The sequence below is a fragment of the Moschus berezovskii genome, chromosome 14, assembly GCF_049115385.1.
Source record: "Moschus berezovskii isolate FMDL1 chromosome 14, NW_MosBer_1.0, whole genome shotgun sequence".
Classification (NCBI taxonomy): domain Eukaryota; kingdom Metazoa; phylum Chordata; class Mammalia; order Artiodactyla; family Moschidae; genus Moschus; species Moschus berezovskii.
This window is the reverse complement of record NC_142473.1, coordinates 32,845,462-32,871,103: the sequence shown is the minus strand read 5'-3', so window position 1 is coordinate 32,871,103 and position 25,642 is coordinate 32,845,462. Positions and strand designations below refer to the sequence as shown.

General features: G+C 51.0%; 1 protein-coding gene across 3 annotated transcripts; it reads left to right on the top strand.

The window, feature by feature from the left end:
- The first annotated feature begins 300 nt into the window (after positions 1-300).
- SCN4B (sodium voltage-gated channel beta subunit 4) lies at positions 301-21,445 on the top strand. 3 transcript variants are annotated; one of them, XM_055423109.2, is made up of 6 exons: positions 301-611; positions 7,061-7,165; positions 9,149-9,321; positions 10,763-10,991; positions 12,653-12,782; positions 17,794-21,445. In XM_055423109.2, exons 2-6 carry the CDS (start codon positions 7,159-7,161, stop codon positions 17,885-17,887), a joined length of 633 nt encoding a protein of 210 aa, XP_055279084.1. In that variant the 5' UTR covers positions 301-611; positions 7,061-7,158; the 3' UTR covers positions 17,888-21,445. The 3 variants fall into 3 exon arrangements, with proteins under 3 accessions (XP_055279084.1, XP_055279083.1, XP_055279085.1); XM_055423110.2 differs by lacking the exon at positions 301-611 and adding an exon at positions 6,540-6,556; XM_055423108.2 differs by lacking the exon at positions 7,061-7,165 and having other exon boundaries at positions 309-611.
- Positions 21,446-25,642: the final 4,197 nt, after the last annotated feature.

Sequence of the window (25,642 nt, the reverse complement as noted above, 5' to 3'; positions counted from 1 at the left end):
TCGACTCCTCCCCAAACTATCCTCCTAATTGGCAGCTCAGCGCACGGGATGATGCGGGCGGCTGCGGGCGGCCCTGCAGTGCCAAGCCGCAGCCGCCCAGCCCGAGCCGGAGAGGAAGCAACGGTGTGTGTGTGTGTGTTGAGGGGTGCTGGGGGTGCGGCCGGCTCCCGGGACTCCGGGACCTGGAGGCGGGGGCGCCCCGGGCTCCGCGGCGGCCACCGCCCCTCCTGCGGCTGGAGCGCTTCCAGAGCAGAGGCGCAGCGTCGCTCGCCTGGGTGCCAGCTCGGCGGTCCTCCTGGCCCTGCTCGCCTTCCTCCTCCTCGGGCTCCTCCTTCTCCCCGCGCCCCCGGCGGCACTCCCGCAGGCGGCTCCTCCTCTCCCTCCCTGCCTCCCCCTCCTCGCGCTCTCCCAGCTAACTTTCCCGAGCCCTGGCCAGCGGCGCAGAGCTCCCCAGCAGCCTCCGGCCCCACTGCAGACCGCGGGCTGCGAGCGCGGGTGTGCCCTGTCTCCCGTCCCCGCGCCCCGGGGGCGCTCCGGAGAGAACAGAACGATGCCCGGGGCTCGGGACCAAGGCGCAGCCCGGGCGAGATGGCTGGGCATTGGGCTTTTGGGTAAGGCAGCCCCGGCTTGGTTTCTTCTACCTATTCCCCCCAACCCTACCCCCCTTCCCCGCCCCCCCAGAGGAGGGGACATTTAGAAGAACAGCACCTTGGACAGGGTGGGCTTTGGAGCGCGGCCCCCAATGAGCGGCTCCCGTTTCTTCCAGGACGCCGTTTGGACTGACTGCTGAGTTGCCGGGGGACCTTGCGCCGTCCCCCGCCCCATCCCCGCCCGCCCGCCGGGCGATTAGTTCCTTGCTGTCTCTAGTGCTTTCAGCTTCTGGAGCTGGAGCTGGAGGCCGCAGAGGTTTAAGCCAGCTGGGGGAACGTGTCTGGGATCGGGTGTAGGAGATGCCCAGTGTGTGGTTGTTGGGATGCTGGTTTCTACCCCAGCCCAGACCCCCTTGCAACTTGGATGCTTGTTTCCCCGGCATTGGCACTGGCGTACACCAGTTCAAAGTGGGGACTTTCTCTTGCCCCTTTTCTATTTGGCTCCCCTGCTGTCTACTTCCTCTAGTGCCCATTGCCTTCTCTGCAGACTGGATGGGGTTGGAGGGACTTGGAGGATCGTTCAAGCCCTCCTTTAAAATTTATTTATGTTTTCATGGCTCGAGACTTGTGGGAATCTTAGTTCTCGGATTAGGGATTGAACCCATGCACTCGGCAGTGAAAGCACCGAATCTTAACCACTGGACTGCCAAGAAATTCCCCCTTTTAGGAAGGATCCTGCCTCTCTTCTTAGGTAAAGATTCTATGGGGTTGGGCGGTTGGACCTGTTTAACCTTCTCTTGGCTCTTCATTTTTGGGATGAGTATGAAAACTAAGGAGGCACATCCGGAGAACACAGAAGGAACAGATGATTAGTGTCTATTTTGTGCATATGATACTTTTGAGCGTCAAACTCCTAGAGATTAGGGAATGATATTTAGTAGTCCAGAATGTAGCCTCTCAGAAGTCAAAGCTGGATTTCAGTGTAAGCCGATTCCATCTCTGGCACCTGCACCTCTTCCTGTTTATATTTGTCAGATTTGGCTTTTGCCCGCTCCCCCCCATCGGGTTGGACACATGATGTAAGCATTTGGGCTGAAAACAGGAAGATAGAAGTCTTTAAGGGTGGCCGCTGCTGCTTCTGCCAGTGTAAACCGGGTACTGACCTGTCACGTTAGCACCTGGTGGTGGAGCGGGGATAAAGTATGTCCTTCACTCAGGAGCCACTGCTTTTGTTACATCCCTACAGCTGGTGTTCTCTCTTGTAGCTTAGGCACAGGTGTGCTGATTCCACGATGACCCTAAGAAGTGGGTCTCTGCGAGGCCTGAGGCTTCTCTTCATGGGCTGGGCACAGTGGCCCTCTGCTCCCCCTCATCCCATCTCTGATCACTGTGGCCGTGGCAAGGGGAAGGGGTCACTGGGGAATTCAAACTCACACCGCATTAGACTAGCCTGCTTGTCAACACCTCTGGCTTCCCTTTCTGCTAGTGCCTGGTTGGCTGGTGGATTGCGAGTGCCAGAGTATTCATAAAACCTGTCTTCTGTGGGGAACCCCACCATTCACTGTGTGTGAGTGTGTGTGTGAGTGTGTGTGTGAGTGTGTGTGTGTGAGTGTGTGTGTGTGTGTGTGTATGTATTGGGATTTCAGGCACTGATTCTTGGTACTTCTCTCCAGGTGGAAACCTCCACCTCCTCTAAGCACTGTTTGAGCTGATAGACTAGGGAGGGACAGAGGCCCATTGGAACAAGTTTGGAAGATTCCCTGAGCTACTGTCTGGGAGCCCAGGAGAGAGCAGAGTGATTCATAGCGGGTGACCAGCAGACCCTAGCAGGCCCCAGCTGCTCTGCCCCTTGCCTCTCTGGTCTGCCGAGGGAATACAACTTGAGTCCTTCCCTGGACCTTGCCCAGGCAGCCACTGATAAGACCTCGCAGTGGCATTGTTTTGAGCTTGGCACGAAGATGCCATCCTTGCTCTTGGTTCAGGAGGGGAGATGCAGAGGTGACTGGACAGCCAAGTAGAGCATCAGAGCGGGCAGGAGCTTTGGAAACCATAGCACAGAACTCCCCTCAGGATGAAGAAACCACGGTCCAGAGAGGGAAGGTGACTTGCTCACTGGTGTGTAGCCAGTTGATGGCCAGGTGGGCCAGAATCCAGGTCTCTGGGGCTTTGGCACACCAACTTGCCTCTCAGTTAACCAAAGTCTGCTGAAGGGGAAGGTCAGCAGGGGTCGTGCTGATGGACTGAAGAATCAGTGAGCTCGGGAGCCTGGGTGTGGAAGGATAGAGGCTTGGGGGCCCAGAGCTGTTGTTCTCACAACTACGGAAACTGGGTACAGAGCAGTAAGCTCCCAGGAGTCCTCTACCCTTACAACTTCCTCTCCTCACATCAAACTCAGTCTCCTAGGTCGAGACAAAACTGATTTTTGATAATCTGACCAGACACTCCTTTCTTAAATTGAGACACAGTTTTCAAGACGGCAGTATTGCAATTGAGGATAAAAGGGTGTCAGTCCCTTCCTAAGCATGTAACTGGTAATATATCTGTCCTACCCACTCCTTCCTTGTTGCCTGATTTGCTTAATTGCTGTGATCTCTGTGTAATTATCACTTTTGAGGGTGCTCTGTTGCCCAGGCCTCTTTCCCTGCGTAAGTATTTATTAAGGACTTGGTTAATGAGAAGGCAATTAAGCAGAGGGTGCTTAGTCCCATTCAGAGGCAGGAAAAGGAAAGGGTAAATACACGGTTCATGGTAAAGAGGATGGTAAAGCAGGGAAGAGGAGAAATACCCCAGGTTTGAATCTGGAACTGGGGATTCATTCTTTTTTTGGACATGCAGGCTTGTGGGCTCCCAAGTCTTTATGGCTGCTGTGGTGGGTGGGACCAGCGTGCTAGGTAGACCCCAGACACAGATTCTCCCACCTTGCCCCGCTGCTGAGGGTGCAAGGATCTCTGCAGAAGCCACACCCATTCCCTGGCCTACAGGAGGAGGGATGGGCACACTGCTTGGAATTGTTTGCAAAACTGGTTTTGTTGAGCATCCAGCGCTGTCTCAGGGGCATGTTTCTATCCCCGCAAAGCCTCTGGGGGTGGGCAGGAAGCCGGCAGGTTGCCTAGGGAGAGGGAGCTGAAATCTTTCCTCTGTCTTTGGGCCCAGGGGCCTTGCCTGGCTCAGCCCTGCCTCCCACAGCCCCCAGGGCCTGCACCCCAGGAGGGGTCTTGTCCTGCTGGCCTCGGCCCACTTTCTCCCTCCCAGCTCTTACTGCGAACCTCACTCCCCTGGGGCCAGCATATCAGCTTCCCTATTAAAGTCAGCCGCGATTCCGCCTGCCTTGCCAGGCAACCCCGGGGAGCTAAACTTAGAGTGTGCTCCACGCTGCCCCTCTTTCCTCCTCTCGCTCTAAGTTGGGTATCACTCTACCCGGATATGGGAAAAGATGGCAGAAAATTTCTGCCTTGGAATGTCTGATGGTAGCCATGAGATCCCCCTTGGTGTATTTAATGATAAGATTTGCCTGTACAAATACATTTTTACTTTAAATGGGAGGCCTGAGTCAATCTTTAGACATAATTGCATGAGATAGGAGGGGGCCGATCAGAAAACAGCCAAGAAAATGGCTGTTTTGAGAATGGATCAATAGTTAGGGACTTTCAGTGAGCAAAGACAAGGCTTAGGATTGAATTCCACAGGATCACAGATCGGAGGACTTGTTCGGATCAAGGATCGGAGGACCCATCCCACAATGCTGGAAAGGGACCCCCAATCTGAAACACACACAAAACCACTTGAAATTCTAAAGAGTTTAGTTTGGGACAAAGAAAGTCCTTCTTTATCTGAGGAAATAGCCACATGGAAATAATTACATCCAGGAAGTAATACAGGGTGAAAGTATAAAACAGTGCTTGAATGGTTTGGATATATTGTTGGCTGACACTGGTCCTTAAGTTGAGTGACTTGGTTACATCTAGATCTACAGTGGAGGCCAGCCCTGTCCCCCTGCCTTCTTTTAAACACTATGTTCCTCTACCCGCAGAGAGCCCAGGCCAGAGGGATACACTCATTGAAGCCCTTCTCATGTTTTATAAGCTCATTTTTTTTTTTAGCTTTATATTAAGCTTAGAAGATAGGAAAGACAGGCATCCCTGGTTTGAGGATATATCACCTCTGATGTTCTCAAGGTCGGCCGGCCAAGTGGGGTCTGCCATGTGCCTCCTGACACATGCATCCTGGCTTGGTCATCCTGCTGAAGTACCCCTTTGAGTCCTCTAGCGGATCTAGATCTGACCCTGCCCCCTTCTCCCCCAGCAGCGCAGGCTCACAGGGAAGAAGGCACAGGATGCAGGCCTCTGGGTTTTCCTGCGCGCGAGCCTCCCAGACATGGCTGATAAGACTTCTGCGTCCTGGGAGGGTGTGCAGTGGAGAAGCCAGGCTTGCTCCCCCTCTCTGATGCTTTAATTCAGGCAGGGCTCTGAACTTCACCATAGAAACATCTCTGCCTTCCCTTTGTCCCTTCCAGGCTACGGTGGGAATGGCGATGCTTCACTCTGGGAGTCTGGGAGTCCTGAGTACATTGGAGTTAAGTCATCCACACTGGCGCACACTAATCAGGCAGACATGTGCACCGTTATGAGTCAGACCTTAGAGAAGTACTTTTCTCCTCTGTCCTGGACTGTTTTTTTTTTTTTTGTTGTTGTTTGTTTTTGCTTCTATTTAAAGCAGTCAAAAAGATTTCACTTCTGATGGTATCTCTGGTGCTTGGATAGTCTATTCCAGCTGAGGCTTGGGCGAAGGGGTTTGGCCCCTGACTTGGATCCCCCTGTCTCCCCCAGGATCCTAGACACTAGAGGCTGGTGCTGTGGTGCTTCTCGGAACACGTGCTCAGGCTCTGAGGGAGCACTGTAGGCATCAGGAAGCTCCTTCTGCTGAGAGCTTCCCCATCACCACACTGCACTCCATTCTTTGGTTTGTGGAGGTGGTGGGGGGTGGTGAGAGGCAAAACTGAGGTCTCCTATCAGAATGTTGTCTTCTTGGGACTTCCCAGGAAGTCCAGAAGCAAGCAAAACTCCTTGCTTCTACTTCAGGGGGTATGGGTTCAATCCCTAGTTGGGGAACTATGATCCCACATGCCATGCAGTGTGGCCAAAAAAAAAAAAAAAAAAACAAAACCCAAAATTGAAGGCCATCTTTTAGGCAGGAGGGTGTAATCTCAAGTCTGGCTCCTGTCCATAGATCTCTGGGGCAAGGTGGTGAGGGAGGGGAGAAATGAAAAGAAAATCAGGAGCTTTAAGGAGGGCTGACCCTGACAGCATTGTTCTCTTGGAGAACAGCATTGTTCTCACAGAGTGGTGGAAAGCAGAGTTCGGTCTGTACTCTGCTGATTCCACTCACCAGTTGTGTGGCCTTGAGCAAGTTAATCTCTCTGAGCCTGTTTCTTCATTTTGCATGTTGGGGATAAAAATAATAACTACCTCGTTAGGATTATCATGAGGATTAAATGAGAGTGCCTGTAAAATGCCCATCCTATTTTACAGTCAGTGCTCAATTCCAGATCCACCATTTATTCTGTGACCCTGGGCAAGTGACTTAACCTCTCTGAGCCTCAACTGTATCATCTGTACAATGAGAAAAATGATACCCATCTTTCGGCATTCTAATCAGAGTTGAAGTTAATAGGTAGAAATCCTCTAGCACAGGGGGACCCAAAGTGTCATCTCGGATTGCAGCATTTTCTGGGGACCTCTTAGAAATGCAAATTTTCAGGCTCCACTCTAGGATCTGAAACTGCTGGGGTGGGGCCGGCAGAGCTAGCTGTAATGGCCCTCCAGGTGATTCTGATGCTTTGTGAAAGCCACTGCTCTAGAACAACCCCTGGCGCAGAGGAGCTGATCAGAGATTGAAGGCCAATCGAAATGACCCCCCAGCACTCACTGGAACTCTGGTGGGCAAACTCTGCTGACTTAGGATGTAAGGTAGGGCTTTCTTGCTTCGGGATGCTGGAAATGTCTCTTGTTGACCTTTGTGTGTGTGAGCTAAGTTGCTTCAGTCGTATCCGACTCTGTGCCACCCTATGGACTGTGGCCCGCCAGGCTCCTCTGTCCATGGGATGTTCCAGGCAAGAATCCTGGAGTGGGCTGCCTTGCCCTCCTCAAGGCTATTTTCCTGACCCAGGGATCGAGCCTGAACCCATGTTTCTTACATCTGCATTGGCAGACGGGTTTTTACCACTAGCACCATGTGGGAAGCCCCTCTGTTGACCTTAGGCAAGTCAGCAAACCTGTCTGTGTTCAGTTGCCATGTCTGTAATATGGAGCTATTACGGTACACCACTCAGAACGTGGGTGTGGGGGTTATACGCAGCTGGCACATAGTAAATGCTGAGCATATACCGGCAGTTGTTGACAGAGGCAGGGGATCCTGGACTATGGGTTGTTATTTCTGAGCTTTGTGTTAAGAGCAGTCCACTTTCCCTTCAGAAGTGAAGAGGACATGAAGAAGCTGAGGGAGTCCTAAGAGCAGAGTTGGGCTTCCAGCTCTCCATGGAGCTCCTCTTACTTATTTATGGCCGCACCACATGGCAGGTGAGATCTTAGTTCTGAAGCCAGGGATTGAACCTGAGCCCCCTGTAGTGGAAGTGCAGAGTCTTAACCACTGGACTGATGGAGAGGTCTCCTTCTAAGTTAAAAAGCATTGCCCAGGTGGCACTAGGCATCCTTATCTCATGTGTGCAAACCAAGAGGAAACTGGTTTATGATGTATCGATACAATGAGGAAATTAAGTTTGATGAAAGTGGTCCTTCCCTGAGAATGAGGATGGGAGCAAGGTTGGCAACTTTAAATCAAAGACTGACCCTACCTGTCTTGGGAACAAGAACAAGTTCTGGGAATTGCCTGCAGAGTTGGGAGCTCCCTTGCCTGAGAGGGATTTTCAAGTGGCTCAGCCACTAAACCCAGTTAGTTCAGCCAAGTCTCCTCCCATTTTGGGCCTTGCTTGTCCTGTCTCTAAAATCAGGCAGTGGCAACTTAGCGTCTCTAACCTGAAACCATGCAGGTCCTTTAGCTCTGACACTGTGCGAACGCCAGGCTGGTGGTCCAAGTAGTTGAGAGAAGCTACAGTCGGGAAGAGATGCCAGGTCTGCTCTCAACTGCCCGCTAGCCCTGGAGTCACACCCCAGTTCACATTGTAACTACCTCTGGAAGTTGTAGGACTTTGGCCAAGGCACAAAGCACTTTGCTCTTCTGAGCCTTATTTTTCCCACCTGTAAAATGTGATTAATAAGACCCTCCTTCCAGGTGAGAGGTGAAGATGCTATGAGATTACTCATACGCAGCCTTAGCCAGCATCTCCGCTCAGGAAAAGGTCATTATTCTCAGCATCACTGGGAACCTGAGAAGGACTCTGAGTCCTCACCCGGGATGACCCTGGTTCATTTAGGGGCAAGGACAGCTAGTCTCTAATTCTGACACCCCTCCTCCTCGTGACCTTGAGGTACAGTGGGGTTTCCTCAAGGACTCTGTAGGACAGGAGGGCCAGGTTCTCTTACAAGAACTCACAAACTCAGGAGGCAGGGCCCAGAGGCCATGAGTGGAAATTCACAACTGCCACCTACTCAACTGGCAGTGATGGCATTGGACTGGAAGGTGTGGGAAGGAAGGGGGGCGGGCTGGGGATGTTCCCAGGATGAGAAGCCGCAGTGGGGCTTCAGGGAGTCCGGGGGCTACTCTGGGTCCGGAGGGGACCATGGGTGCAGCGCCCACTCCAGCCACAGGCTTGCGAGCATCCTGTTGCCCTGAGTTGGCCTCCATAAAGTGTCTTCCGCCTTTCTCTGAGGTTATTGCTTTACTCCCTCTGATTTCGCGGCTGCTGACTGATGCCAAGACATCCCCGTTCCACCCCACCCTGCGGGATGCCCTCCCGGGCCGCCTTGTCTCTCTTTTCTTCTCGAGGTCCCTCTCGGTGGTGGAGCAAGGTCCAGCGGGAGGCATCCCCCTGCCTCTCGCCCCCTTGGGGCAGGTGGGAGCCGCCCGGGTCCGTGATGAATGGCCGAGGAGCCGGGTCCTGTGTCTGCCGTCTTCCTTTTAGCCACCTCAGGAGACCCACTCAGCCTCCCAACACCCCCGCCCCGCCAAATCCCGAAAATATCACGAGGGGGTGGCGCACAGTCCTTGGGGGAGATTCCCAGCGCGAACAGGAGGCGCAGGTTCTGCTCTTGGGGGCCGCAGGGACCACATCCGCCGGTTAAGGGGCGCGGACTCCCAGCACGGAGGCCGGGGCCTGGTTTTCTTGGGTTGGGGTGACCCCTGGTGGTAGCTTAGAGTGTCACAAGGGCTACTAACAGGCTCAGAAGTCCATCCAGCTCAGGCCAAGAGGGAGAATGATCACGGAGGTGGTCCAGGGAGAGTCGGTTGAAGTAAAGAGACCCATCTTCCTGATATTGACACAGAGGGCAATAGAGACCTCCCTGCCTGACCATGCCACTCCATTCCACCGGAGAGGTCCCTTCCACGGCTGCAGCCTGGAGGTTCTGGTGGGGTTTTACTGGGAGGGGGTGCCTCTCACACAGGTCTCTTCCTGCTCCCGGTGGCCCTGTCGCTGGAGGTGTCTGTGGGAAAGGCCACCACCATCTACGCTGTCAACGGCACGGAGATCCTACTACCCTGCACCTTCTCCAGCTGCTTTGGCTTCGAGAACTTACAATTCTGGTGGTCCTACAACAGCAGTGATACATACAAGTTCGTAAGTAGCCGGAGAAGGGATGGGGCAGCTCAGATCCTCCTCCCGGGTTTGTCCCCTCACCCCTGCCTCCCACTCCAGGCTATGGTCCTTTCTGTACTGACCCCTCGATGATGGTCCCCAGGGACCTTTTGATGCATCTTTTGTCACCCTCACCTTTTATTTATTTTAAAAATAAATGTGTGTATTTCTTTTTGGCTGCACTGGGTCTTTGATGTGTTCTTTCGTTGCAGCTAGTGGAGGCTACCTTCCAGTTGTGATGCACTGGCTTTTCATTGCAGTGCCTTCTCTGGTTGTGGAGCAGGGGCTCTGGGGCACAGGGGTTCAGTAGGTGTGGTGCATGGGCTTCGTTGCCCCGTGGCATGTGGGATCTTTCCGGGCCAGGGATTGAACCCACGGCCCCTGCATTGGCAGGCGGATCCTTAACCACTGGACCACTAGCGAAGTCTCTATCCCAGTATTCTTTCCAGAGCCTGTCTAGATGGATCTATGTGGGAAGGATGCTTAGATTTTTGTTGCCAGGATTTGGGGTCTGTTGGCATTCCTGCCTAGAGTCCTCTGTTGGGTCTGAAGAAATACCTGAAACTTGGTCAGCTTGTGTAAACATTAATAATTTAATTAAAAAAGCAGAAGACAAGACATTTGGAAGACTTGGAGAGGGGGAATGAGAAGAGTCCAAACAGGAGAAGGGCTGGGGAATTGGCCTTGGAAGGATGGAAGGGGATGCTGGAGAAGAGAAGGGTCCAGGGCTTTGGCTGGGGGTGGGGATGGAGAGTCAGCAGGTGTTTTAAAAATATTTCTTTATGTATTTGACTGCATCAGATCTTAGTTGTGGCAAGCAGGATCTTTAGTTGTGGCATGTGGGATCTAGTTCCCTGACAAGGGATTGAACCCAGGCCACCCTGCATTGGGACTGTGGAGTCTTAGCCACCGGACCACCAAGGAAATCCCAGTAGGTGTTTTTTGAGTACTCTGCAACCTAGTAGGGTACTGGAAGTCACAAGAGACCAACTCTGGATGTAATTAAACACTGAACTCAGAGGGTGCCGATGCACTGCCCTGTGGGATTGATCCATATCTTGATGGAGGGTCAGAATTCAGGCAGATAGGGGATGAGGTGTTAGCAAAGGCTGGAAAGAATGACAGAGGGAAGCAAGTGTGGTATTAATAGGCTTTTATGTGGTATTAAAAGACTTTTATGAAGAAAGCAGTAAAAGTCATGCTACATTCTAGAGAGACCTTAGTAACAGAAATTGGGTTTAGCCTGAAGCAAGTAAAATCCAGGTTAGACAGAGCTATCGATAAGCGCGGGAAACCAAGGGGAAGGGCTCTTCCTGGCCTGGGCAGGGAGGTGCCCAAGGAGTGGGCTGGAGTGATGTCATGACTCTAGCAAGGACTCTGATTTTTTTCTTGGCCCCCTCCTTGCTTCCATCTTCCCACACAGCTCATAAATGGGACTGTGAAGAATGAGAAATCGGACCCCAAGGTGAAATTGAAAGATGATGACCGCATCACTCTGGAGGGCTCCACGAAGGAGAAAATGAACAACATTTCCATTTCGCTGAAGAACCTGGAGTTCAGTGACACGGGCAAATACACTTGCCACGTGAAGAACCCCAAGGAGAAAGATTTTCAGCACCAGGCCACTATCTTCCTCCAAGTTGTTGATAAGTGTATGTAATGGGTCTGGGACTAGGGCAGTGGAGTGGGAAGGATGGGGGTGGCGGTGGGTACCCAACTCAGTGTAATGGTAAAATGGACAACGTTGGTGTTTTCTTTCACTTTATGCTTTCAAGGGCAACTGGAGTTACATCTGGAAACTCGAATAACTTAGTGTGAATACTTATTCTGCCACTGAATAGCTAATGATATACACTGAGACCCTCTGAGCCTTGTTTTCCTCATACGGAGATCTGCCTTCTCTTAGGGTTGCTGTGAGAATTCCAGAAGCTACACGGAAATGTGTTGTGAAGTTCTCCTTATATGTTGATTATCACTACTCTTGTGTATTCTGTTAGCAACAGCTGATTGAATGCCACGTAGGACCAAAAAGTGCTATGAATGATACACAGTGTCCTTTCTCAAAGAACTGACAGGTCAGGGTAGGACAGAAGACAAGTAAACACATCATTGAAATGGGGCAAAGCGTGCAAAGCCAAGGCAACAGAGATTAAAAAAATATTTATCTATTTATTTGGCTAAGCCATGTCTTAGTTGAGGCATGTGGGCTCTTAGTTGCCACACGTGGGATCTAGTTCCCTGGCTAGGGATCGAACCAGGGCCCTCTTCATTGGGAGCTCAGAGTCTTAGCCACTGGACCACCAGGGAAGTTCCAGTAGAGATTGATAAGAATGGTCTCTCCCCTCTGGAGCTGAAGTCCCAGGTAAAGGGATTCCAATTCAACAATGGTGGGACAATTAGACAATGAGGAAACATGTGATGAGGATATCCCATGACCCCGACACTGGACGTGTTTCGAGACTGTGTGGGCATCATGGAGAGGGGAGCCTGGAGGGCTAGTGAGGCATGGAAGCAGAGAAAAAGGAAGTAAACTTGCTTGAGCATCCTGACTGTGTTGCGTTTCTTCTGTTCCTGGGGATCCACTGCTCTCCTGGATGATGTGGGATTCCTGCAGAGAAGATGCTCGTGATTCTGTAATTTTTTGGAGTTAGGGCCATTAGGATTCTCAGGTGGGTTCGATATAGGGGTTTGAGAAAAAGAGAGGAGTCAAGGATGACTCCAAGGATTTTGGCCAGAGCAACTCAAAGGATGGTGTTTTCTCAGCAGAGATGGAGGAGACTGTGGATGGAGCAGGTTTGGGAAGAGTCGGGAGTTCAGTTTTCAGATGAGGGAACTGAGGCTAGAAGGGTTAAGTGACCAGCTGTAGGTTACCAGCTTGTTAGTGACTGTGGAAATCCTGTTGTTGAAGTCCAGATTACCTGGCTCCCGTGTCTTCTGGCCACATAAGAGATATTGAAGGGAGATTCTCAATTTTTTTCTGCATGGGTGAAAGGAAACCTAGAAGGAGGCAATGAAAGTCTCATGCTTGCAGGTCAAGTCAAACCTGGATGCTGTGGTCCCCAAGTCAGTTATTCCAGAACTTGTGTGGGTGTCTGCGGGAGGCGTATGTGTGGAGCATAGGGGGAGAGGGACGACTTCCTGTTATGCCTTAACCAGACGGACGCCATATTCTAGCTTCTCCTGCTTCCTGCTGGGGTGGGCGTGTCCCAGATGCCCAGGTTGGAGGCTGGGGAGCTGTTGGGCTGCCATGGCGCTCCAGGTGACTCCTGCTCTCCTTCTCCACCCCTCTTCTTTCCCTTCTCTGACCGTGAAGTGGAAGAAGTGGACAACACCGTGACCCTCATCATCCTGGGTGTCGTGGGCGGGGTCATTGGGCTCTTCATCTTCATCCTGCTGGTTAAGAAGTTCATTGCCTTCATCATCAAGAAGACTCAGGAGAAGAAGTAAGTTGACTCCTGCCTTCCCACCGGCCCACCACCCATTCTCATCTCATGGGTGTTCCCAGCATCCTCTCATCCATCACCATATATCCCCTCTGCCTTCATCCTTCCATCTATCTCCCAATCCCGCCTCTCTTCCTAACTCTTCTACTCTCTTTTTTATCCCTGCCTGCTCCTTGCATCTTTCAGCCTGATTCTTCATCTCACTCCTTTTCCCCCATCCGCTCAGGAGGTTTATTGAATACACTGACTTCACTGAGAACACACATGCAACTCACCTGCTCTTCCTCATTCCCCTGTCTTCCTGCCCATCCCGTTATTTGGACCACCTCAATCTAAAGTCCTACCATTTAAAGGCTTTAAAATGCCTTTTTTTTTTTTTTTTTTTAGATCAGGGGAAATATGAGATTCCGCATACAGAAACTCTAAAATGGGAAGATCCTTCTAGGGTGATGGGAGTCTTTTATTGTGAAAATCTGAAAATTCAAATGAAGGAGAGAAAAACAGTCTAAAAAGGCTGATATGGCTACCCCCAGGAAGTCCTAGGATAAATTCAGGTGTAAAGACAGATATTTGTAAGAGGAAAGAGAAGAAAGATCGGGAGGTACAAAGGGTGCAGCCCACACCCAGAATTGCTAGAGCTGGCAGATTGAATGCTGCAAAACCCAGAGCAGACCAAAGGCATTTGAAAGTTACGTTCTTGGCAAGAAAGATGAGATGAGGCGGGCCTGCCATTGAAGCAGAGAGGCTGAAAGTAACTAGGAGAAGCAAGGAGAAGCAGAAGATGGAGAGGATCTGTTGGGGTTGGCTTCATGCTGCTTTGTTGAGAAGAAATTAGGCTGAAAAGGGCAGAAATGCCACCGGTCAGAAAGGAAGGCGGCTGAAGGCAGGGAGAGAATTTTAGGGATTGGCAGAGGGGAGGGAGAGCTGGGAGGACTGGTAGCGATGATGAACTCTTGGGCTATCTAGTTGCATCATGGCCAGAGGCTGGGAGGATTTCAGAGATCTAGAGAGGGGCCTGGAGCATGGATCTGGACCAAATTGTGTTTTTAACAATCAATCTTACTATTGCTGGTGAGAAAATTTGGAGAACACATTATTCAACATACGGTTTAAAAGCACTTGGGAAAGAAAGCAGTCATCCTTGGGAGCCACCATGAGTTCACTGAAAACAGGGCAGGCTAACATTTTCATGCTAGCGCACAGTTAGATTGGGAGGATGCTACATGTAATAGCACTTCCTGTCATTCATCACGTGCCTCTACCATGTGTTAGATACTCCATCAGGCATTAAAAAAAAAATAAAACATGTATGATTTTATTCTGAAGTTGAGCAAAGTGAGACTCAGAGTGGTTAAGTGACTTGCCCAGGGTCACACAGCTAATAAGTGATAGAACTGGGATTTGAATTCTGACTTGTTTGTTTTGAAACTTCAGCTATTGCCACTACGCCCCACTGATTCACAAGGGGGTGGGATCTAGGGTTTAGTAGGTCATTCTTTCATTCGGTGGCTCTTTTTGAGATGCTGTGTACAAAGTACTGTGCCAGGCACTGTAGGAAATTCTAGAAGGAATGAGATTCTGCCCCTAAGTAAAGAAGACGTGCAGAAATCAGTGTAACAGGAGGTAGAGGAATTAGGGCTGGCCTAACCCACTCCAGGATTCTTGCCTGGAGAATTCCATGGACAGAGGAGGCTGGCAGGCTGCAGTCCATAGGGTCGCACAGAGTTGGACATGACTGAAGTGACTGAGCATGCATGCACACACTCAGGGAGGTAGGAGAGAATGTTGAGGGAGTTCAGGAGAGGGTGGAATAATAGTGAAGGATTTCTGGTCGGAGAGACATTTGTGGTCAGCCTTGCAAGATGGATATGAGTGAAGTCCTAGGGAGGGTGAAGAGAAGGTTGTTCTGTAGGGGGAACTGCTGAGAGCAAAGACAGACAGCCTGGGAAGCGAGCATGTTGTGGAGAACAGGCGTTTGTGATTGCTGCTGTTGAGAGAGTGGGAGTGGGGTCAGGAGGAAGGTGGTGGGGACAGACCCTTGAGAACCCTTGAGGCTGAGATTGGCTTTTCTCTGACCACAGGGGAGCTGGGGAGGGCTTGAAGGGCCTGGCTCCATCAGAGGACCTGGAAGAAAGGGTCTGGTGTTGGTGGGCACAGGGTAGGCAGAGGCTAGAGGTGGCAGACAGGCCAGGGGGAAGCCTGAGAGGGTCCTCTGAGCAGCGAGGTAGCCTGCATAACAATAAAGATTTGGCAGCTTCCTGAGAAGAAGGGAGGTGTGGGGCAGCACCTTATGATCAGTTCTGGGCTTTCACATGTGGGGGTGTTCCCTCTGCCTAGAATGTCTCCTCCTTCTTTTCCTGCTCATCTTTCTTGGTCTTGGCTTAAACGACGCTTCCAAAGGGCCTTCCCTGAACCTAGAAGGAGCCCTCCTAGGCTGAGTCCCTCCCTGGTATGCCCCACCCCCGCTCTGTCATTTACTGCATTGTACTGCAGTTACTTGTTTAATAGCATATTCCCTGGAAGACTGCAGGTTTTTGGAGAGCAGGCACCTTGTCAGTTGGACACCTTTCTAGCCTGACACAGTGCCTGGTAGCCAGCAGGATCTTTGGAAAGAAATATAGATGGTTAGGTGGATAGGAATTGGCTAGACTGACAGTTCCTTAGGTGTAGAGATAGGTAGGTAGATAGATTGGAGAAGGCAATGGCAAACTACTCCAGTACTCTTGCCTAGAAAATCCCATGGATGGAGGAGCCTGGTAGGCTGCAGTCCGTGGGGTCGCTAAGGGTCGGACATGACTGAGCGACTTCACTTTCACTTTTCTCTTTCACACATTGGAGAAGGAAATGGCAACCCACTCCAGTGTTCTTGCCTGGAGAATCCCAGGGACGGAGGAGCCTGGTGGGCTTCCGTCTATGGGGTCACACAGAGTCGGACACGACTTAAGTGACTTAGCAGCAGCAGCAGCAGGTAGATAGATAGATAATAGACCCATCTGAAGGGAGGTCTTTACTGGTATGTCACAGGGCTCTGTTTGTTCATTGTTATTACTGATTTAAACAACACTAAGAATGACATGGGCTTCTCTGGTGGCTCAGGGCTAAAGAATCCACTTGCCAATACACGAGACACAGGTTTGATCCCTGGGTCGGGAAGATCCCCTGGAGAAGGAAATGGCCACCCACTCCAGTATTCTTGTCTGGGAAATCCCATGGACAGAGCAGCCTGGTGGGCTACAGTCCATGGGGTCGAAAAGAGTTGGACATGACTTAGTGACTAAACGACAACAACAACAGGAATGTTACACTTATTGAATTTCCAGAAACCTAGCAACTGTGTTGGATGGAGAACAAAATTGGGATCTGGGAGGATCTTTTTTTTTTTAAATTGAAGTATAGCTGATTTAGTGTTGTGTTGGTTTGCTGGAATCACAGCAAAGTGATTCTGTTGTACATACCTACATATTCATTCTTTTTCACATTCTTTTCCATTGTGGTTTATTATAAGATATTGAATATAGTTCCCTGTGCTATACAGTAAGGCATTGTGGTTTATCTATTTTATATATGGTAGTTTGTATCAGTTAATCCCTAATTTATCCAAATTTATCCCTCCCCTTTTGGTAACTATAAGTTTCTTTCTATCTCTGTGATTTTCTGTTTATGCTTTGTAAAGAAGTTCATTTCAATCATACTTTAGATTCCACATATAAGTGATATCATATGGTGTTTGTCTCTCTGTCTGATCCACTTAGTATGATAATCTCTATGTCCATCCATGTTGCTGCAAATGGCATTATTTCATTATTTTTATGGCTGAGTAATATTTCACTGTATACATGCACCACATCTTCTTTATTCATTCGTCTCTGGATGGACATTTAGATTGTGTCCGTGTCTTGGCTGTTGTAAATAGTGCTGCTATGACCTTCGGGGTGCATGTATCTTTTTGAATTAGAGTTTTCTCTGGATATATGTCCAAGAGTAGGATTTCTGGATCATATGGCAACTCTATTTTTAGTTTTAAAAAACGAAACCTCCAAACTGCTTTGCATAGTGGCTACACCAATTTACATGCCCACCGGCAGTGTAGGAGAGTTCCCTTTCCCGGATTTAGGAGGATAGGCTGGAGGTATAGACTAAATCCTGCAAGATGAAATTGATGAAGATGAAATGTTAAATCTCTCCTGAAGGCCTCAAACTCAGCTACACAAGCCCAGGGTGAGGCTAAGATGTAGTTTAGTGACAGAAGTCATGAAAAAGACTTGGAAGTTTTCATGAGCTGAAAGGTAGGAGTAATGTAGCAGTCAGGTCTTCTCTGGAGAGCCCTGTGTGGCCTGGCCACTGCTGTTGGGGGGTGTTGCACTTAAACTGGAACATGCCCAGCACAGGGTGACCGGGGTGGTGACATTCTGGGGTGTGTTCCCAGGGTATTTCCATCTAACCATCTCTCCTTCCTTCTGCCCCATCCCCCCACCCTCTGCCCACACCTGCCTGCCCCTTCCATCTCATTTTTCTATATCTAGTCAGAGTGAACTTTAGGAGGAAGGGCCTGCAGGGCCCTTGTTGAGGAGCTGTTTGCCCTGGGCATACTGCCTGCTGGCATGGACCCTTCCCCTGACTTGGCACAGCCTGACATCTACCCTGACTTGGCCTCCCCTCATTACTGACCCCTGGGAGGAGTGACTGGTACCCTTGCCTTCTGCCATGTTGAGATGACCTGGTGATGCTAGCCTTACTGAGTACTTCCTATGGCTCAGGCACTGTTCCAAGTGCTCCCTGGCTCCTCCCAGTAATCCCACGAAGAAGGGGCCGTTGCAGCCATTTTTTAGTCAAGGAAATGGAGGCAGAGAGGGTGGGTGACCTGGCCTCTGGCTACCGTAGCACTACAGAAGGCCAGGGAGAGACTCCAGGGCTGGCACAGGGGGCCACAGCTCCCCCTCCCACACAATTTTACCCATTACTTGGCTTGTCCTCTCACGGCTGCCTCCCCTCTCTCTTTTCTCCCTCTCAGGAAGGAGTGCCTCGTGAGCTCCTCAGGGAATGATAATACTGAGAATGGGTTGCCCGGCTCCAAGGCGGAAGAGAAAGCACCAACAAAAGTGTGAGCCCTGCTTGGGGCCAAGCAGCTGCCGGGAGCCTCACTTTCCTATGATGAAACCGATGCTTGAGCCGTGTCTGTGACCCCATGTGCCTGAGACATCTGCTGCTTGTCTCAAACTGTAGTCTTCCCCGGACGGGGAGAAACTGGGGTTCTGTCCCGCCTGCCCCACCCCCTACCTCCCACCAGGGCTCCCCAGGGACAAGGGCTGGCTGGGGAAAGGAACCTGCAGAAGGTTCGGGAAAGGACAGGAGGGGCTGGGGCGGTGTGGATGGCCTGTTCCCCGACACCGGGGTAGATGGTCTTCAGTGCCCCCCACCCTAGATGAGGAGCACCTTGGTTTTCCTCCTGATGTCTCTTTGTGAGAGACTTGGGGGGGTCGCCGAGGGCTGCCCCAGTAGTTGGACCCTGAGTATGGGGGACTAAACCTTTTATGGTGGGAGTGGCCGGAGGACTCTCTACAGGCTTTGGGGGTTGGGGGCTGCTGGAAGGATCCTGCAGGGAGAGGCTTCGATGGATACCTGGTTCCCCATGTCCCTCCAGTGAGGAACTTCCCTCCCCCGACCCCGACCCCTGGGTGCCTGCCTGCCTTGGTTCTCCCCTCCCCCGCCCCATGCTGCTCGGAGTCTCTGAAGACTCCCAACTAGGGCTGCCACTTTGTGTTAGGGGGTCCTAGCCCACTTAGTCTGCTTTTCTAATCTCTGTGTTCTGAAGGGCTCACGAAGGGGTCCCTCAGGCTGTCCCAGAGCATTCTTTCCGAGAATTTCTGTTTGGGGCGTCAGGGCCGCAGAGGTGGGCCTCTTGGCGGCAGAACGCCCACCAACGCTGGCTGCCCCTTCTCCTTGGCCTGGCAGGACCGTGGCCACTGGCGGGAACTCCCAACCCGCTCCTCCCTGCTGCTCTTCCTCCGAAGCAGCAGGTGGCGCCATCTTGCTTGAGGAGCTGCTCCCTCCTGTGTTCCTCTCGCTTCTCCCCGCCCAGGGTTGTTCACCTCCATCCCCGGGTCAAGGCTTGCCTTCACCTCAGGGACCCTCTTGCTCTGGATGAGAGGGCTCTTGGGTTTTCTGGCTGCTTCCTGCTCAGCTGTCCCCTCCCTCCGCAGCCTGGGGCGGGGGAGGGGCAGGTGGAGCGTGCCCACAGTTTCCCTCTGCTTTGCCACGCACTGGTTTGCACACCCCTTGTGTGTGGGGCTAGACTGTGCCTTAGCTCCTGAGTCCTGGCTCATAACGTCCTCTACCCCTCCCTCCTTCAGCCCACGTGGAACAGCCAGCTCTGGTGGGGCCCTGGTGAGGGGTCCCCAGCCGCCCACACTCAGGGTCAGGCAAGGGACCGGGGAGCTAATGCCCACTGGGCCAGCAGCTGAGTCCTCGAGGCATCTGCCAAGTGCTCCCTGGGGCCCTGCCATGTCGTGGTGTTGTCCCTGTGCGTTGATGAAGTAGAGGATGGACGGGGCTGTGATCATGGAGGAATCCACCATCTGCTCCCACCCACCTCCATCTCTCTTTAAATTTCTGACACTCTGTCCTTTGGGGCCCTGGGAGGAATGAGAGGGGAGTAGCCCCTTTTCCAAAGTGTATGGGGACTGCCTAAGGGCTCTCCCTGCCAAAAATCAGCAGTGAATGTCCCAGCAAGGGCCCACTCAGATCTGCCTCTGTCCCTTGTGTCTTCCTTCTCCCATCCTGGGCTCAGGTTCAGGCTTTCCCGTCTTTAGGAGCAGACGACCAGACCCACCAGTTCTTCGGGAAACTTCTTAGGTTTCCTTCATGCAGAACTGCTTTCTTTTCCCCCAGCTTCAGCATTTGGACAGGCAGTGTCTTGGGCTCCTCTGACTTCCCTGAGAGGAAACCAAGGCGGATAGAGTGTGGGAGAGGGAGAGCATCATCCTCTCTATTCCCGGGTCTGCCGCTGACTCATAGATCATGTAACTTCTCTGGGCTCAACTTTTCCTATCTATAAAATGGGGTAATAATACCTACTTCACAGGACTGTAAGACTTGGAAAGTTTTCGTTTAAAAAAGTCTTTTTGGCTTGGAGAGGGAACTGGGAGTTCAGGTATCAGAGTTGGAGGGAGTGTTCCAAGTCTGTCCTGTCCTCTGTCCTATCCCTATAGCACACACACTCACACACACATTAACACACATTCTCACTCTCTTTCCTGTCTCTCTCTTCCCACCTCCCCTCCCGCCCCCCAGCCCCGTCCCCTGCCCCTTAGAATTATTTTAGCCTTTGTAATGTTAGAAACCTTGGCGCTGATGCTTAAAGCTTCTTGCCCATGGCTTTTGTTTGGTAGTTTTCCATAGAGGTGATTGGAACTGTAGAGGGGGACACTTCTGGTGGCTCCAAGGCCTGAGGACTCATGGCTACTCCCTTTTAATGAGCGTGAGGGCTAAGGATGTTCAACTCAGTCCTCACAACAAAGACTGTCCTGACCCAAGGCTGGGATTATACCCGTGGAGAAGCTCTGGCATGAATTTGCAGTGGAAGGAGTGTGGGCAAAGCCATCTTCCCAAGCAGACCCTCAGTGCATGCATGTCTCTGAGAGTGATCTTCAGGGGCTGGTGAGGGTGTTTTCAGGGTGTGTGGGCTAGAGAGAGCGTTCACACTGTTGAACTTGGGAGCCCAGGACACATGCAGTTTCGCTGACACTAAAGTCAGGAGACCACGAACAAAGTCTTTCCCACTTCCCCTTCCTTGACCCCCGAGTAGGACCTGAGTTTTCCAGGCCTTGGGATTCTCCTGGTATAGGAATTGTGCAGAAGGCAGCCAGAATGAGCCTGGAGAGGTCTGGGAGGACAGTTGGTGGAGCTCAGACTTTCACATCTGGCTGGCTGCCCACAGCTGGATGCAAAGGGAGGGGTGTAAGAGTGAGCTCCTGAGATGGGGGCAGCTGAGGGTGTGCCTGTGTGGACTGAGCGTGTGGAAATGCACGGCTCTGGGGTGGGTAGGCCGTGCATGGGCTGGGGATGTGTGGAGGTGTGTATAAAGGCTGCTTGTGCCTGAGATGGGGGAGATTCTATACATTTCAGAGCCATCTTTCCTGGCCTGAACTCTACCTGTTGGGGCACCTGGAGTCTGAGAAAGAATAAGAGACAGAGGGAGAGACCAGCTGTGCTCCTGGGCCCCATAACACCATGATGCCATCTCACTGTCACAGCTGCCATCAGAGTGTTGCGGGGACGGGGTGCTAGGAGAGGGGACTTCTCTGGGGGAAATCCTACAGCTTACTTGACTACTGTGTCCCAGGGAGTCCCTACCCTCCCACCTCCCACCTGATATGCAGTGCTTTCCACTATCTTATGCATGGTTTATCCCTCTGGCTTGGATAACAACAATACTCATAGTCAATTTCCTGTATAACTATAGATCAAAGCAATGCAGCACAAAAGGGCCTCGAGGCGGGGGGCCTCAGATCTGCGGGTGCCTCTGGGAGGCGCAGATGTGCACACACCAAGCACTTACTTGTGTTCAAGCACAGAATGAATGTGAGCTGACTGTCTTGCCTTGACAACATGTTTTGCTTTGTAGAATTTTATTTAGTTTTGCCTTGGATGAAATAAAAATTATGTTTAATAGAAACAGTTTGGGGTTTCTATTTTTGGCCAATTGGAGGTTGGGGTCCAGTGTTATTACTTGCCAGCTGAGCCTCAGTCTCCTTGTGTCTGAAACGTCCTCAGCCTTGGTGAGGTACCAGATGTAAAAAGTCCAAGAATGTCTGCTGTATTCATAGGCGTTCAGGTTGTATTAGTGCTGATAGTACTTCTCCAGGCAATGGCAAGCCACTCCAGTACTCTTGCCTAGAAAATCGCATGGACAGAGGAGCCTGGAGGGCTGCTGTCTATGGGGTCGCACAGAGTCGGACACGACTGAAGTGACTTAGCAGCAGCAGCAGCAGCAGCAGCAGCAGCACTTCTCCTTCCCCGAAGAAGGCGCAGAGATGGCCCTCTAATACTGGAATCGTTACCAGGGCTTTCCCTGTACTGATGACCTTGGCGATGATTCTGGTACCAGTCAATGTCATCCCATTCCTTTACCCAGCTCCCTCCACCCCAGGTTGACATGTATATCCAGGTGAAATCTGTTTCAAATTACAAGGCCAACTTTAAAGAGGAAAAGCACAGGGCTTCCCTGGTAGCTCAGTGGTTAAAGACTCCCCCTGCCAAGGCAGGCGACATGGCTTCAATCCCTGATCTGGGAAGATCCCACGGGCCGTGAAGCAGTGAAGTCCGTGCATTACGACTCCTGAGCCTGGGCCCTAGAGTCCGGGAGCACAACTGCTAAGCCCATGTGCTGAAACTCGTGAGGCTCACGTGCCCTAGAACCTGTGCTCTGCAGCAAGAAGCCTGCCCACCACTAGAGAGTAGCCCCTGCTCACCACGGCTAGAGAAAAGCCAGTGAAGCGACGAAGATGAAGCACAGCCAAAAGTAAATAAATAAATAAAAATTTAAAAATAGTCCATATTAAAAATAAAATCTAAAAAAATTAAAAATGAGAGAAAGCACAAGACGACTTACTGACTGGTGTATATAGGGGGTCATGCTGGCTGGAGGGATGGGAGGACGGGCGTGGGTGGGGATGGGGGAGGGAGGAAGTTTAGGCTTACATCCCAGGAATGACTACCCATGTGCATTTCATATTGTCCGTCTCAAGTTATTTGAATATAGTTTAACCAAGCACTCAAGCCTCCTTTCCAGCTGCTGGGCATAAGGCAGGCTGGGAAGGAATTGGGAATGTGTATGGGTGCTTATATTTGTGGATTCTATCATTCCACATTTTTTCCCCATATCCCTCTCTTAAATGGGTTCACCTAAGACTGCATCTCAAAGGTTTCAAACACTAAGTCCTCGAGAGATCTGATTAAAAGACTCTGCTTCCTCAATCGAGGACCCATTGGAAGACTTGGGAGAGACAGGGAGAGAGAGGGCTGAATCGGGGAAGGCAAGACAGGAGACAGGGAGTATGGCAGGGCTGATGTGGTTGCGCAGGCAACAGATGAAGGCAGGAAGGGAATGGAGAGCAAGGGTTGAGATCATCAAGGGGAGAGAAAATACAGAGCTTGATTTGTGGCGGGAGGGTGGGGGGAGTGGGTAGGAGAAGATGGTGCTGAGGATGGCTTCTAAGATCCCTCTGCAGGTGATCAGGTATTTAGAGATAATTTTGCCCTGAAAAGGAGCAGAGGGGTACTCTGGGTGTGGGGAGAATATAAATGCATTGATGAAAATGTTCAATGTGCCTCCAGGGTAATAGCAGGTAGTTGTAAAGAAGAGTCTAGAACTTAGGAGTAGTTCAAGTAGTGTGTTCAAACCACGGTGAAGATGGGCTCATTTAGAGAATCCTGGGCTCTGCCACTCAGGGGCTGTTTGGAGGAAGGGGAGGCCATAAAGGGTGTCATGAGGGTGGGCCCAAGGGCAAGGTCAAGTGGTGTATTTGAGGTCAAGGTGGCAAGGATTGCTAAGAGTTGAGTGGCCATCACTAAGTTAAGGTTCAGTCCTTACAAAGGACATTGGTGATCCCCATGAGCCCAGCACAGGAGAAGGGAGGGCCAGGTGGGAGAGGCGGAAGGAGCCTGATTCCAGGGTGTGGATGAGTCAGCGGGAGGGAGGTACGCACCGGCACACAAGGTTACGGATTCAGGGAGCTTGGGTTTGAAGGAAAGAAAAGGCACTGGCCCAGGTAGGAAGGAGAATGGATGGTTTTCTTCTTAAGATGGGAGAAATAAAATAAAATCAGGGTTAAATGCAGGTGGAGAAGAGGTAGTGGAGAGGGGAAGGGGTAGTGGAGAAGGGAAGGCTGTCTTGGCTGATAGGCAGGCAAGAGTCCTTTGAGCAGATCTGAGGGGTTGGGTCCTGAGGCTGGGAGGGTTTTCTCTTGTCTAATTGGCTTTGAGCTCATGCTCAAAATTCTCCAAGCCAGGCTTCAGCAATATGTGAACTGTGAACTCCCAGATTTTCAAGCAGGTTTTAGAAAAGGCAGAGGCACCAGAGGTCAAATTGCCAACATCCGCTAGATCATGGAGAAAGCAAGAGAGTTCCAGAAAAACATCTATTTCTGCTTCATTGACTATGCTAAAGCCTTTGACTGTGTGGATCACAATAAACTGTGGAACATTCTGAAAGAGATGGGAATCCCAGACCACCTGACCTGCCTCTTGAGAAACCTGTATGCAGGTCAGGAAGCAACAGTTAGAACTGGACATGGAACAACAGACTGGTTCCAAATAGGAAAAGGAGTCCATCAAGGCTGTATATTGTCACCTTGCTTATTTAACTTATATGCAGAGTACATCATGAGGAACGCTGGGCTGGAAGAAGCACAAGCTGGAATCAAGATTGCCGGGAGAAATATCAATAACCTCAGATATGCAGATGACACCACCCTTATGGCAGAAGTGAAGAGGAACTCAAAAGCCTCTTGATGAAAGTGAAAGAGGAGAGTGAAAAGGTTGGCTTGAAGCTCAACATTCAGAAAACAAAGATCATGGCATCTGGTCCCATCACTTCATGGGAAACAGATGGAAAAACAGTGGAAACAGTGTCAGACTTTATTTTTTTGGGCTCCAAAATCACTGTGGATGCTGATTGCAGCCATGAAATTAAAAGACGCTTACTCCTTGGAAGGAAAGTTATGACCAACCTAGATAGCATATTAAAAAGCAGAGACATTACTTTGCCAACAAAGGTCCGTCTAGTCAAGGCTATGGTTTTTCCCCTGGTTATGTATGGATGTGAGAGTTGGACTGTGAAGAAAGCTGATCACTAAAGAATTGATGCTTTTGAACTGTGGTGCTGGAGAAGACTCTTGAGAGTCCCGTGGACTGCAAGGAAATCCAACCAGTCCATTCTAAAGGAGATCAGTCCTGGGTGTTCATTGGAAGGACTGATGTTGAAGCTGAAACTCCAATACTTTGGCCACCTCATGCGACGAGTTGACTCACTGGAAAAGACTCCGATGCTGGGAAGGATTGGGGGCGGGAGGAGAAGGGGACGACGGAGAATGAGATGGCTGGATGGCATCACCGACTTGATGGACGTGAGTTTGAGTGAACTCCGGGAGTTGGTGATGGACAGGGAGGCCTGGCGTGCTGTGATTCATGGGGTCACAAAGAGTCGGACATGACTGAGCGACTGAACTGAACTGAACTGAATTGGCTTTAGACAAGAGGGGAATCAACCCTTTGCTACTGCAATAGGGGAAGGAGGTCAAGTGGAAATCAAAGCAGCTAGATTTGCAGGGAGTGTGGGGCAGGAGATTGAGAGACTTTGCCTCATGATCTTGGTTCCTACTAAGACACCAGGTCATTTGCGGAGCAGACTTAAGACTGAATCTGGAGACAGCTCAGTACCCCTCTCAATTCAGGACCCCAGGCATACGGCTGGTCCTTTCCTGGCATCCACTGGCACGCTCACGCACTGTAACAGGAACACAGTAATGGTGGGAAGGAGATGAGCTCACAGGTCAAGACTTAGCTAAAGCCTCCGACGCGCTAGCAGGTAAGACGAAGGGTCCCCTTCCACCGCCTGAGTCCAAGTATGGAAAAGAACAATCCTGGATTCAGAATCCAGAGTTCAGGTTCAAGTTTTCACTCTATGATTGGCCAGTAATGGCCTTGGGCACCACCTCACCTCTCTCAGTCTTAGTTCCGGTTCCATAAGCTGCAAATAGAGATGATTACACCCACCGCTGTTGCTCTTGAGAGGATTAAAGGAGACAATAGTGTGAAATACTTTAAAAACTATCAAGTGCTGGCCATAAATGTCAGTAGTT

Bases quoted from the DNA above. Each gene is read 5' to 3' on its own strand.
- SCN4B (XM_055423108.2), top strand. From the start codon at position 551: ATGCCCGGGGCTCGGGACCAAGGCGCAGCCCGGGCGAGATGGCTGGGC. The intron at 612-9,148 runs GTAAGGCAGCCC...CCTCTCACACAG, and splicing joins GCTGGGCATTGGGCTTTTGG to GTCTCTTCCTGCTCCCGGTG. The intron at 9,322-10,762 runs GTAAGTAGCCGG...CTTCCCACACAG, and splicing joins GCAGTGATACATACAAGTTC to CTCATAAATGGGACTGTGAA.